General features: G+C 33.3%; 1 protein-coding gene across 4 annotated transcripts in view; it reads left to right on the top strand.

The window, feature by feature from the left end:
- CPNE8 (copine 8) overlaps window positions 1-15,617 on the top strand; it is a 228,374-nt gene that overhangs the window by 147,011 nt on the left and 65,746 nt on the right. For all 4 annotated transcript variants that reach the window (XM_069489292.1, XM_069489289.1, XM_069489290.1 and 1 more), the window contains one exon: window positions 11,488-11,534. In XM_069489292.1, the coding sequence (XP_069345393.1) occupies window positions 11,488-11,534 (47 nt within the window). The remainder of the gene's footprint in view (window positions 1-11,487; window positions 11,535-15,617) is intronic.

Below are 15,617 nucleotides of genomic sequence, written 5' to 3'. Positions count from 1 at the left end.
AAATATATTGTGTATATATATTACCATGCCACTAGCACCTTGTTTTAAGTTTTCCATTATATGTATGCATATAGTTTAATTTAAATTTCCTGGTAATACATGCCTTTAGTTACATCCATTTTTTTATCATAAACAAAGCTGCAATGTAAAAACATGGCATCTAGCTTTCTGTGCACTTCATTAGTGCATTTGCATATAGACTTGAAAATATGTCTGTAGGCTTCCTAAAAATAATGTTGGATTAAACGATATGCATATTATACAATTTGTTAAATATTTCTAAATTATATTTCTAAAAGGCTATAGTAATTGTAGGAGTATAAATAAAAAATTTATACTCCTAAAATCTGTGTATGAATCTTAGTGTCCCTCCTTTTTCATTTTTGCTAATTTAATAGATAAATACTTATAAGTCATTGTCAGTTTTTATCTGTCAGACCTCTGTTTATTAGCCATTTTTATGATCTCTGTAAAAGCTCATGTTAAACCTACTGTGTGTTTGGAAAAACACCTTTCAGAACACTTTCTCCTGTGCCCCCACTTCCCCTAGTCCCATCATAAAACATTGAATATTTTCAACTGAAGAGAGAACACAGAAAGGTAGCTTGCAGCTACATTCCTTACAGTGATCAATACTTCAGCTAAACTTCCTAAGTATTCGCATCTTGGGCTTTGATACACTCCTCTTCAGCATGCCTCCAGAAAGACTGTTCTTAACTTAGCTCATCTGGCCTTGTCTTTTGCCCTCTGATGTCATTGAAGAAGAACAATAAAACAAACAAACACTCTTCTTCAATCAACCAAGCAACCCAAAGTAGTATGTAAGAGAACAACCCAAGATGTTGGAGGTCATATTTATTAGTACATTTCAAGATTTGTGGAATTAATCAAGGTTAACTTTTTTGACAAGATGCCCCACCATAATTAAAAATAAGTAAGATATTTCAAAGGCAATTGGAAAAAATTACTGTGTCTGTTTTTATGTGACTCCTCACTTTTAACTTGAAATACCAAGATATCAGCATTGATTATTGGTGTTTGTGGATGGTTTTGTTGCTGTCTCTGGGTGGCATCAATTCAGGGACATATTCACCATAACCTTTCCATTGTTGGGTTATGCTCATGTTGAATTTTAATTGACAAATAAAGCTTGAGGTCTTCAGGAAGGGTGAAATATTATTTATTATACAGATAACCACAATAAATTGGTACTCTAGCCAGCCCTGGTTCATATAAAATAAAGTTAGTTGAGGTTTTTCTGAATTCATTTTGTCCTCTATATCAATTTTATAAACCATTTCTCTTAGAATGTATGCCTGAGAACATAGCTATAGAGAAAGGGAGTGAAACAGGCAACTAGTGTGGACTATGTAGCAATTTTGCTAACAGTCAAAAATTTCTATTAAACTTGTAGAAAGAAATTATTGAATTGCACTTTAAAATGTTATCTCTCTTCTTGTTTAGTCTCAAAAAAATAATTGAATAGAAAATTATAAAAATGTTATTTGTTTTCTCATGAACCCATGTAATTCTCATGAAATTTCACAGTTAAGAATGAACACATTTAAATACTAAGCAAAAGTGTTTTCATAACCCTTTAATATCTTCACCTTCAAAGGAACTTCTTTTTAGGCCTAATTCTTAGTAGGGGATATTCTGGACTTCCCTTACTTTAGTCATTATTGATGTAGATATTTACATGAAAATACAACCTTGATTGTTTGTAGAACCATGCTGTTAGCTTGTTACTTTTCATTCATTGTCTCAATCCCTAAAATACTGTGTTTAGCTGCAGTAGACAGGTTTATGGATTCAGGTACCCTGTGAGCAAATGAGACAGATGCATTCTAAATCAGCCAATATCCAATTTTTATGCAAATATTCTTTGAAATAAAAATCTAATTTTTAAACTTTTATTTTTTTATTTTTTTGGATAAGCAGCACTGTGTTTTTCCTGGAATATGAGATACATTTTTATGACTTGAGATAGTGAAAAATTTTATTTTCTAAATATTATAGAAGAATAATATCTACAAAGGAGCTTTATTATAGAGTAATAAAAACTTTCACTTGTGTATTATTGACCTTGGGGCCATTATTTTTAGTCATACTCTCTACATTTATCCCTGTAGCTATTTTGTTTCTCTTTACTTATTAAAAATAATTTTAGATATTAAAAGTCTGCTATAGCTCTCTACAAAGGATTTTATTTAGTAATGTCTAACCTATGGCATTGACTATTTCAGTTATCATGAATAAGGACAATGTCAGATTCATTTCAAATCTCATACTGTTCTGAAATCTAAGATACTTCCTTAGGTAGTGTCATCATTATTTTAATTATTATTATTTTTGAATTGAATTTATACGTATTTCCATATTCCCAGCAGCTTGTACTGTTAGTATCCGAGAGCAGAATCCTAAATTTCAATTCAGTTTGTCTGCTTTTCAGCCCTCTATGTCTCTCCAATCTTGTGAAACTCCACCCCACCACCAACACGAGTAAGGAACAAATATCTATAAAGTTTTCCACATCTCTTTGACTGGCAGATGAAGGAAGAAAACAGATCACAAATTCTGTTGCACACTGAGTCCCTGCTGAGCTAGTAGAATTTCATGTCAACAGGAAACTCTGGTCTATGCTTTTATCAGAAAATTGAGTGTAGTAGAAACTTAGAGGTCTACAGACTGTCATTTTCTTCCTCTGAAGAAAGCCCAAACTGTCATCCAGCCAGTCCAGATGAGCTGGACAAGACCTTATCACTTATACCCAGTGGTTGCTGGTTTCCCTGGTGTCATTTTAGTTGTTCCTTTGTATGCTTTGTTTTTGGAAAGAGACACAATTTTTAAATATTTTTATAGGGCTGAACACAAAATAGCCATTGAATAAATATGGATTAATTAGACAGCCATTTTAAGCATGACTTTCCACCCTTTTTCCTCCCAAATCTCTTAGCACAATTAAAACATTATGAACAAATAGAACTTTAAACACAGGATGAACTGGATTACAAACCCCTGTATCTGTCTCTCTCAGACTTCATCTTGTGACCTTCCTCTCTCCATACCTCATACCACAATCACCAAACAAAACAGATTTACCAGGCTTTCTGGGATAAGAAAAAATGCATTTTTGTTGCCCTCTATCAGAAATTATCTCAGCTGAACGCTATATCTTGGTTGGCAGTTACTTGGAGGAAAGGCAAAATCAAGATTAGAAGCACAAACTGCTTTGTTTTCTCCATATCTTAACAGAAAAGGGAGCATGAGAGAAGGTAATTGGACACACTGAGTGGGCAAGTTCTGGGAAAGAATCTCAATAAGGAATAAATATTTGGTGAAAAGTCAGAGCAGTTGCAAAGAAGTAGTTGCTGATAATTGAGGCAATGTGTAGTATTAATAGTGACCAAGAATTTGGGTTCTGACATTAATTGCAAAGTTCAAATCCTAGATCTGCCTCTTGCTAGCATAACCTGTTTCTACTTCTATGAAATAGGAATAAAAATAATATCTAACTTATCGAGTAGTTATGAGGATTAAATGACATGCAGTTAACTGTCAGTAAATGCTATTATTTTTCTGAAGAATCTCAATGTGTTTAAAGTTCTTACACGTCTTCTCTCATTTGGTCATGATAATATTGTTGATGGTCATTGCTCCAGTTATCAGAGATATGGAGAGAAAAAGATATATTCAAATTTATAAAATCAGTGAATGTCACTTTCTTGTAGTTCAATTCTGCTTGAGGATGACTCCAGGGTACTCCTTTCATTCCAGACAATCCTGTTCATTCTACTCAAACTCAACCCTAAATCTAAAACTTGTCTGAATTTTTTTTTAAAAAAGAGCTACCTACCTACCATAAGCTAATCTTAAAGGCTAAAGTGGGCTTATGATGCTGCTTATGTTAAAGGCTGATTTAGTATCAGTAAGTCCCTTTATCTCATAAGGATTTTTTTCCTTAAAAATACTTGAAGCAGTTGCAATGATGCTGTAAAATGTTTGCCTTAGTTTTGTAAAATTTGTGGCATTGCATTCGATATGTTGCCTCAGGGAGCAGATCTTGCCAGACCATGCAACACTATAAGGTTTTTTTTCCTAATTCAATTTCTTATTTGAAAATGGAATATTCATATCTAGGATTTTTTTTATAGTACTTCTTGTTGTGGCACCCAAGTGCTTTGCATTCATCAAATCAGTGGAGAGCTAAACCCTGCAGCACTGAACGTGGATGAATCTAATAAAATTAAAGCCATTCTGCCTTCTATAAATATATTCACATGGAACATTATCATATCTAAACTTAAATCATCTAGACAAAGATTTAGAAAAGAAACTTTCATAAATATTAAGAAGCATCTCATAAGCATTGTTGTGGTTAATGCTTGATTCTCATTTTTGTACATTTAAAATACAAGCTTGGGAAGAGATGTCCAGTTATATACATTAAGATTGTGATTTCATTGCCAGTTGATGTTGCTCTGAAGATAATTTTTTCAGTGCCATCCATTTCAAAGTCAAAGGAAGCTCTTCATCATCAGAAGCAATGCTAATTTAGGCAATATATAGAAAAACTATTTGGTATTGGGCAGTTTCTTAGTTATGTCGCATGGTTAAAGTCTGCACTGTTAGTGCAGCAAGTGAAGACTAAAAGAGCTAAGGGATGCAACAGCAATGGATTTTTGAAAGACTACTCCTGACACTAGAAGAACAACTTTAAATCTTTTTCTACTTATGTGGGTGCTAATAATTTCCTCTGTAAACATAGAACTTTTCTTTAAAATATAGGAACTTCTGTAGACACAAGAACTTTATCAGCTATTTCTGTTAAATTCTATTGTGGACAACACACTTTGCTGTCTCCAAAGTGGTTTCATTCTTGTGGGCCATTAAAAGGTTAGGGGCTAGGAGGAGGAGAAACAGAAATAAATAAACAACAGTGGCTTACCAAGGGCAAATGGGAGCACAATGTGACAGAATTCATCTTTTACATTGCTTAGAATTGCTAGTGTGTGGTGATATTGAAAGGTAGGCTGCATACTCATAGATTGCATTATTGTTTCTAAGTTCTGCACAATGAACCCCCTACTGCTTGTATTGTTTGCAGCTTTATTACCCAAGCTTTGATACACCATTGACCAACACTATGAGAAGGAATTATTAATGAAAAATAAATTGATGTTAATATAAAGAGAGAATTGTCTCTTCTGACCTGATAGAGGAAAGGATTAGTATGTATGAACCAGGAGATGATGGGTTGCTCAAAGTATTTGCCCTTTAGCATGTAGAGTATTTGTTGTGTGCAGGTACTTTAGAGTTTTATTTGTAATATTCAGAAGACTCCTTCAAAGTAGTGGTTACCTATATATCACATGAGAAAATTGGGGCCCAGTGAGTTGGTAGTTTTGCAAGGAGTCACAACCAGCTACCTAGTTACGATTCTGGGATTCAAACTCTAGTCTATATGACTCAAAAGTTCACTGGCTTTCTATGAGGCATCATTTCATGTTAAATGAGACTCTGATGGGCAGTGCTTGCTTTTTGGTTTGGGGTTGATTTTTTTGTTAGCTTATTTTGATTATGTCACTGACAAGCTGTTTTCCAACTATTGGTTAGAAAAATGGTTGGCAATCTTGTATACCTTTTTTTGACAAGGAATTCTTGAACTGTAGGAAGATGAGCTAGTTCCTCATGAACATTGTACTTTGGAGCACTTTTATTGTGTTAAAAAATGCAGAAATTAATCTACAAAGTCCGGAGAAAGCAGAAAGTTTTGCTAATTTATGAAAACTGGATTCAGTAAGGACCAAGAGTATTAGCACGAACAGTTGAGGAATCATATCACTTGTCTCCAATTTCTTTTTATACTAACTTTTGACATTTCACTGATCCCTTGGAAATTCAGAGTGCTTGAAAGGAAAGAAAGGAGAAAAAGGCAGAAGTCAAATCTTACAATTACTTCATGTCATGGAATTTTCTTAGAGGAAGTACCCAGATAACACTTAACAAGATTAGATCATTCTTGGGGCTGTTTTGGATTGGGCAGGTTGGGATCTTAATAGTGGGTTTGAAGAAAAAGAAATCTGACATGGGAGGGTCATATTCTAAGCAATTACCTGAAAAAAACTATGATAGAAATTTGATAAGCTTTGCACAATCCAGTATTCCAAGAAGTAAGCTCAACTCAGTTCCTAAAAAACTACCACCAATAATGGTGATGATAAAGAATCAGCTACTTAATTAGTGCCTTCTAAAGAACAAGTACTTTTCTTGTCCTCACAGCCACAATCCGAGGAAGGTTTTATTACTACAGATGAACACAGATGGTTAACTAGCTTTCCGAAGACTACATTACTCGTAGAAAAAGTATTTATATCTGAATTTGTACTTATACATTTCAAAATCTATCCTCATTCTAGTTTATCTCACCTTTCCAGGACAATTAATCCAGTGAGTAGTTTATGGGTATGGGAAACAGGAATTTTGAAGATGCAGCAATGTTTGAAATCAGAGAGCTGTCTGTATTGTCATTCTGGTAGCTAAATTACTTTTAAGAAAGAGGGAAAAGGTAAGTCAGAAAGGGTTCAAGGTTTATCCCGTGATGAGGTAGAATCAAGAAGGACTAGACTGGATGACAGTGCCTAAGGCAAGTGAACCAGGGGTTCAGGGCAGGTTCCAGAGCCATAGTATGAACCAGAATGCATATCAGTAAATCGAGGCAGAAGCATAGTGCTGGTACCAGCATGGCAAGGATTAGAGGAATATTGTAGCTGAGTGAATCCCAGCTGCATTTATGTGTTCTAGATTCCAGCTGCTAGTGCATCTGAACTTGTGTTTGTAAAGATTAATTCAAAGAGGAGTAGGAAAAGTCCATAGTTAGGATTCAATGTTCAGTTTGTACAACTGAACAGGATTTAAAATTGGGAAGAAAGGAAAATAATCCTTCTGCACACCCCCATCACAATTGTTAGTTCTTGATAATTAATTCATAATAATAGCTGTAGAAAAGATATGTAAGATGATATTGCTGTGTGTGTGTGTGTATATGTGTGTAGTTTTCTTTGACATGTGCGTATATACTTGTTTTCTGTGGATCTTTGCTGCACTAGTAAATTCTTCTCATCTTGACATCTGATTTCTCTGTCATTCACAGCTTTTAGAAAGGTGGCAGAGTAAAATAGGGACATGATCCAAATGTATATTTTAGCAATACTAGGACATACGCATTGGGAAGTCTCATGAGTTGTTAGCACTAACTCATGCAATTTGGCAGGCATAACTTTTTTATATTCTAAGATGTAGTACTGCTATCTCGGTTTCATGAAATCCTACCCTGTCTTGTCTCCTTCTAAAACATAAATGACAGCTAAGGTAACACTTCCTAAGCAAAATGTTTTGAGGATTTATATATGATTGTTTCATGAATATTCTGTCAGAAGTCATCTTGTGTGAATTCAGATTTTTTACTCTGACACACGATAGATTTCTTTTTTTCTAACACTAGGCTTCAGGTAATATTAGAGAATGAAACAAGGTAACAGAATTATTGATGAAGATGTTGTTTGGTTTACTTTCATGTCACAAATCATTTATCAAAGTCTTCAAGAAATGTATTTTATAGCCTAAAGTTATAGTATTGCTGGCAACTTTCTGTAACATTTTGGGTAGTTAATATTTTCTAGATACATAGAATGTGACACTTGGTTTCGTAAGTATGTATTATAATGAAAACTCTTTGGAATCATGGGAATGAACTAGCTGTTATCCACAGTAAATGTGCAGTTCAGTTTTAGGTTATGCTATTGATTATGAATTCAATGATAAAATACTATACTGTTTTTGTTATTACTTTTAATAATAGAACGCTGGAATTGTAAGCTCTATCAGTTCAAAAAGAGTGTTTCATTTGCTCCTATTTCTCTTCATTATATAGCCCAGTGCTTGGCAATTGGAAGATGCTCGATAAATAATTGTTAAACTGTAGCTTTATAAATAGGACAATCTCAATAGTATGATAGTACCCTAAGGGGCCATCATGACCATGAGATGCTTTATGTAGTGAGCCATAACATTTTCCTTCTCATCTGAATACTGCTGCTGATTCAAAGCAATAAAGGAGAAAGATTCTTTCTGATATGCAGGAGACAAAGAATTAATCAAATCTTATAATCAGTCAGCCATGCAATGTGCATCAGGGTTTCTGCTTTACTTCTTGAGTGTGTCTGTTGCACTATGATTACAAAATGGTCTTGTTTATCATCTAGTGTTAAATGAATGCATCAGTCTTTTATATACTTAGAGTGTCTGGGTTTCAACAGTGCTCTTTGGTCCTGCCTGCTTGCCTGCCTGCCTTCCTTCCTACCTTCCTTCCTTCCTTTTTCTTTCTTGTCTTCTCTCTATCTCCTCCCTCCTTTTTCAAAACTCATTAATTTTTTGTACATAGTCTACTTGGTTTTGTAATTTAGTGTAGCTGTATAGAGTTTTAGTAAGTTAGTTTAATTCTAAATATCTGCTCTCTCTTTTTTCATTCTTGTGGTACAATATAGTGTTTTAGTTAATAGCCATAACTTTTTTTTTGTAGCTTTGCTAGACAGAACTTTGGCTTTGAGAGGACCTTTGTATCTATCACTACTGAAGTTTTTTATCTGAAACTAATACTTCTGAGAAGTTGGTGGTTATGCCACACATCCTGTGCTACCCTGGAGAACAAGTTAGAAACAATCATAAAATGAATGCATTTATTCACCCAGTCAATACAGTGAGGTTCCAATATGTGCAAAGTATTGTGCAGACACTGTTATAAGAGAGAGTTGAATCAAGACAAGGTGTCTACCCCTATAACCTGAACGAGATTGAACCAAAGACTAGACTTCTAAATTGATCTTTATAATATGCAAAAACATATGTGCTTAAAGCTCAGAGCTATTTTTCATTCCTTATGAGGTATCATTTGAATAAAATAACATAAAAGTCATATATGCAGATGATTTTGTGATTTATGAATTTGATAACATACTTGATAGAAGGAAAAATTTGCCCAAGCATGAGATTATACCCAACATCTTTATCATTAAGAATATCTGTGTAGTTTCTTTTCTAGCTTTGCAACATAATATCCTTTATGGTGTTCCTGTTATAGCCAGGTGGTGTGCAAATATTTAATTGGACAAACAGAGTAAAATAGAGGCCATAAATGTGGCCTTTGAAGTTGGGTGTGAATTCAAATTTCAATGCTGGCATCAGCATTTAACTGGTGTGAAAAGTTACTAAGTTTGGTGAGCATAGGTTTTCTTGTCTATAAAAGGAGAATAATAGTATCTTCTTCCTAAAATTATGGTGAGGTGAGTTAATATAAGCTATGTAATCACACATTATACATATATGTGATATATGCATATATAATGTGCATTATACACATAAGTACATATATACATATACAATGTTCATATATTTTGATATATAATATGTATATTGTGTGTATAAAATATAATACATATATAATATTTTATGTAGTTTTCTTTCAGTTATTTTATTACTATATGCCAGGCATTTGCCCTCCAAGAGTTCTGAAATTTGGCTAAGGTCGCCAACTGGGTTGCTGGGACTCAAACCCAGTTCTTTCAGACTCAACAGCCATACCCTTCCTTATATCCATACTAGCATGTATTATCGTTCCTTCTTTCCCTGGCACAGAGTGACAAAGCAATGTGCTGATGGTGACTGTTCTTTTCAGTCCCACAAAGGGATTTATTATCTGAAAATGTTCTCCCAAATGTCTTGCTGCATTCCTTTTCTAAAAGTTTGTACTCATTTTGGTTCATGCTGGTTAATGTTATGCTTCAAATTAGCCTATATTCTTAACCTATAAACCTGATTTCTACTCTGAGAAAAAAATTATCATATAGCTATAAAGGGAATCTATACTAGTTGTTGTTAAATGAAAGCACAAAAGACTGTTCATTCCTTAGAAAAAAATGTGTGAATTTGATTCAATTCCTGAATTGTATTTAGGTCTTTTCAGGCTGAATTTTTGGAGAAAGAAGAAAATACTACTATACTTTTTACTAAGAGAATCACAAGGGACCTTATGCTGTAGTACCCAGAGTCAGATTGCTTTGTTTAAATCTCATCATTAGCATGGACATTTATCCCACATTTCCAAACTGGGGAGTGTTAAATCAATTTTGCAGTGTGTCAAAAGTAATTTGTTGCTGAAACATAGTCAAAGTACTCACATTTTCAAATGATTAACTCTTTAATTAAAATTTATTTTTTAAATTAGATGTGATTCCAGGTTAATGCAGTAATCATATAGTTGCCATTTATTTGTGTTTTTATGTCTTCTTTGGTAAGAAAGAGGTGGAGTTACATATAGAAAAAGTCATAGATATACCCCTAAAAATGAATTTCTTATGTGAATGCTACCTCTTTAGTTTCCATCAGATAAAACAAAAACACACACAAAAAAACCCCAGTAGACTAATTTTGGGTAACTACCATGTGCTGAAAATTTAAAATGTGTATACAGACGGTCCCTGACTTACATGGTTCCACTTGTGATTTTTTACTTTATAATGATGCAAAAGCAATACACATTTAGCAGAAAGTGGTACGTTACTCTCTCCCTAGGCTGGGCAGTGGCAGCGGGCAGCAGCTCCCAGTCCGCCACACAATCACAAGGGTAAACAACTGATGCTCTACAGGGTACCGTGCTGTCAGATAACTTTGCCTAATTGTAGGCTAATGTAAGTGTTCTGAGCACGTTTAAGGTAGGCTAGGCTAAGCTATGGTGTTAGGTAGGTTAGGTGTATTAAATGAACTTTTAACTTACAATATTTTCAACTGACAATGAGCTTACCAGGACATAACCCCATTGCTAGTTGAGGAGCATCTTGTAACATATTTCATCAATCTTGGTATATTTGCATTTATCTATATCTATAAATACACACACACAGAGAAATGCTGTGAGCAATGAATAGAGCTTTATCTGAAATACTTCATCTCTGAAGAAAACAGAAGAAAATCTTGTGTTTTCAGGATTGTCAAAAGAATTAGTTTAAGGAATGACATTATTAGAGATGATGTTAACTATGCTACACTTTTAAGGGCATAATAATTTTGTGATAACTACAGAATGGTTTTGGAAACAGACAAATTAATAATAAATTCTGGCATTTGAGGCTGGCAAATAATTTTTTGCAGTTTGACTTCTTCATTATGAGCCACTCAGTTTCTGTACTCCAAAATATGTAACTTTATTCCCAGGACTTTAATTTTTGTTTTATCATTGTATGACTATAGATTATATTTTTTCCAAATTATTACCTTGTAAAACTGCGTATATGATGCTATCCAATGTGAATAACATATTTGCTCATAATTACCATTTAAGAATATCAGTAATATTGAAAATATAGTGCAAATAGAAAACAAACTTTTTAATGAGGATATTTAATTATTGATTCTTGTTTACTTATATTGTAGAACACAAATCAACTTCACAGTGGCTATTGATTTTACAGCATCAAACGGTAAGTAGGAATATCCCCTGATGAAAATTATCAGCAATTAGATGAAGAATAAATTTTTATTTTCATAAGGGTTAGATATTTTATTCCTACATTTATATACTTTTTATATACAATTCACATATTTTTTCTTTTTATATTATGAAATAGTTCAGATATGCAAAAGACTATAAGAAATATAACAAAAATGCATAACAGTCCCATTCAGATGTATTAAATGTTGAAATACTGTCATTTTGTTTCATGTCTTTAATAAGAATAGAAATTTTAAATATAGTTAAGCCCATTGTATGGCCCTGCCCATGTATGAAAATTCATAATTTATATATTAAACATTTTAAGAATGAAAAAACTGCAAACTTTTCATTTTATTTTGAAGCAACTTTATTTTAAACAGAAAACCATTTGAAATCAGTTATTGTGTATCATAAGAACATGAACCTCATTATGTAACTTTTACCAGAAGTTGGCACTAGTTTGTATTTGTCTAGATTTTTTTTTTCAAATTGCTTATTGTGCCTATGGCTCTTACATCATAATCCCTTTAAACCACATTTATCACACATTGACTTACATTTCACAAAATAATGGAAATTTTAGGGAAAAGAGTACCTCAGAGATCATTTAATGAAACGCTTCTTTTATACAAATGAGAAAATTCAAATTGAGGAAATATTTTTACTTATAAATACATACTGGTTTATTAGTTCTAGAGTTAGAACTGCAGATGAGAAGGCCAAACTCTAATTCAGCTCACCTTTTACTACATATTAAGTTTATTCTCCAACATTATGGCTTCAAGTTAATGATTTTTACTTGCGTTTTATTCAATAAAATATATAACACAGAAATAATACCACCTATAATCCTAGCACTCTGGGAGGCTGACGCGGGAGGATTGTTTGAGCTCAGGAGTTCGAGACCAGCCTTAGCAAGAGACTCCGTCTCTACTGGAAAAAAAAAAAAAAATTAGCCAGACAACTAAAAATAGAAAAAATTAGCCAGGCATTGGGGTACGGGCACAAAGGAAGAAGTAAAACTATCTCTATTTGCAGATGACATCATCTGTCATAGAATATCCTAAGGAATGTGCTGGAAATTTATTACAACTAATAAATGAGTTCAACAAGATTGTAGGATAGAAGATCAATATATGAAGATCAATCCTTTTTCTATATACATACAAGGAACAATCTGAAAATGAATCCAAGAAAACAATTCTATTTGCAATAATAACAAAAGAAATAATATACTTAAGAATAAATTTAATAAAATAAGTGCAAAACTATACTTTGAAAAAAGTTATTGAAAGAAATTATCTAAATACATAGAAAAACAAGCCATGTTCATGTATTAGAAGACTTAAACTATTAAGATGGCAGTATTCCCCCAAATGATCAACAGAATTAAAGCAATCTTTATCAAAATCTGAATGTCCTTTTTTTGAGAAATGGAAAAATTCTTATGGTATTTCATATTGAATTGCAAGGGACCCAGGAGAGTCAAAGCAATCTTGAAAAAGAACAGCAAAGTAGGAAGATTCACATTTCTCACTTTTCAAACTTACTATAAAGCAACAGTAATTAAGACAGTGTGGTACTGGCATAAAGATGTATATATAAATCAGTGAAATTCAATCAGGTTTCCAGAAATAAACGCGTGTGTCTGAGGTCTGAGGTTAAGTGATTTCCAGAAGGGTACCAAAACAATTAAATGGGGAGAAGACATCTTCTCTATAAGTGGTGCTGGGACAACTGGGTAGCCACATGCAAAAGAATAAAATTAGATTCTTATCTCACATCATATACAAAAATTAACTTAAAACGGATCAAAGACCTAAGTCTAAGAGTTAAAACTGTAAAACGCTTAGAAGAAAACATATGGATGCATCTTCATGACCTTAGATTTGGCAGTTGATTCTTAAATATGACACCAAAAGCATGGGCAACAAAAGGAAAAATAGATAAATTGAACTTTATCAAAATTAAAACCTTTTATGTTTCCATGGACACTATCAAGAAAATGAAAAGACATCCCCCAGAATTGGGGAAATATTTACAAATCATACATCTTATGAGGGACTTATATCTAGAATATACAAAGAACTCTTATAATTCAATAAAAAAGAAAAATAATCCAATTTTTAAAATGGGTGAGGAATCTAAATAGACATTTCTCCAAAGAAGGAATACAAATGGCCAGTAAGCACAAGAAAAGATTCTTGGCATACTTAGGCATCATGAAATGCAAATCAAATCTATAATGAGATACCATTTCACACCCACTAGGATGGCTATAATCAAATAGTCAGATAACAAGTGTTGGTGAGGATGTAAAGAAATCAGCACCCTCATAACATTGGGGGTGGGAATGTAAAATGGTAAAGCCACTTTGGAGAACACTTTGCAGTTCCTAGAATTGTGAAACATAGAGTTACCATATGACCCAACAATTCCACTCCTAGATATATACCCAGGAGAAACGAAAACATATGTCAACACAAAAATTTGTAATGAATGTTCGTAACAGCATGATAGCCCAAATATGGAAACAACTCAAATGTCTATCAAATGATAAATAGGTGAACAAAGTGTGGTATACGTACACAATGAAATACTACTCTGCATAAACAGGAGTGAGGTACTGATACATGCTACAACATGGATGAACCTCGAAATCATTTTGATCAGTGAAAGAAGCTAGTCACAAAAGACCACGTATTATGTGATTCTATTTATATGAAATGTCCAGAATAGGCAAATCAATAGAAAGTAGATTACTCATTGTTTAGGGCTGCAGAGATAGCTAATGAGTAGAGTTTCTTTTTAAGGTGATGATGAAAATGTTCTACAGTTGATTATAGTGATGATTGCACATATCTGTGAATATTCTATAAATCATTGAATTATATATTTTAAATAGTTGATTTGTAAGCATGTGAATTATGTCTCAATAAGCTGTTAAAATAATCTACTCAAGTGTGATTTTCTTACAATGACATAGTGCAACTCTGAAACAAAATCAGATATAAATTTGATAATATTCTGGGTTTAAAACATTATAAAATCATTAAAGAGTTATAGCTAAGAGTAAGGGCTATGGAATCAGATGGCCTAGATTCATATTCTAATTTTACCAATTATTACTGTGTGAATTTGAGCAAGTTATTTATTCTGAAAAAATGGTTATAGTAAAAGTAGTCATGTCATAACTTTTTTGAAAGGATTGAGATATAAAGTAATTGTTAGATTCCATGTTATTATAATCATCATTGCTATTAATTGAGCCCCAATATTATCAACCTACTACAGGTTCATTCTTCATAAGCATTGTTGCAGATACAGAGGAAATATAAACATGGTCCCAGATTCAAAGAGTTGACAGTCAATTTGGCAGTTTCTTAAATTGCCAAATTTTGTGACACAGAACACAAGAGCCATAAGGGTATGAGAGAAAAGACCATGAAGGCTGGAATAAACAAGGAAGGTTGTCTGATGTATTTGAGACATAAGCTAGAGGAAAAGAATGTCAGGACTGGATGGCAACTTGACAAGTAGAGATGAGAGGGAAAGTATCACTAGTAGTACAGTGACAAGACTGGTGCGAATGAAGATGCTGGAAAGAGATAGGCAACGTCTTTGGAGGGGAACAGTAGGGCCCTGCTCTGTGTGATAGGTTAAGACAGTTAGACATGTGAGGGTATCAATGATCTTTTAAAGTTATGGTTTCTGTATAAAATAGAATTATTTGCCATATTGGTACTATTGGGTAACAACTCTTATAGTTGAGAGTTGAGTTAACCATTTAGTCCATAAAATACCAAATTTAATGGTATTTCTTATCACTCACTGGCTTTTGATTAAGTAGCCAAGTTTCTACTTTAGAAGGAAGTATCAAAGAAAAATTGCACTGAATCAATTAAAAAGGCCAGGAAGGACTATTGCAATAGGTGTTAAGGCTACTATGGCAGAGTACAAAAATTGAACTGGCTGCTTCAAAACAAAAGGCTGGAGGGTCTGTAAGTGCTGCAGTGAGCTAGGGAAAAGTACTGGAGGGTATTAGCAAGGAGGTTTGTCTGTGTGATTA

This window comes from Eulemur rufifrons, chromosome 16 (genome assembly GCF_041146395.1).
Source record: "Eulemur rufifrons isolate Redbay chromosome 16, OSU_ERuf_1, whole genome shotgun sequence".
Taxonomy (NCBI): Eukaryota; Metazoa; Chordata; class Mammalia; order Primates; family Lemuridae; genus Eulemur; species Eulemur rufifrons.
This window is presented reverse-complemented; position numbering and strand designations above follow the sequence as displayed.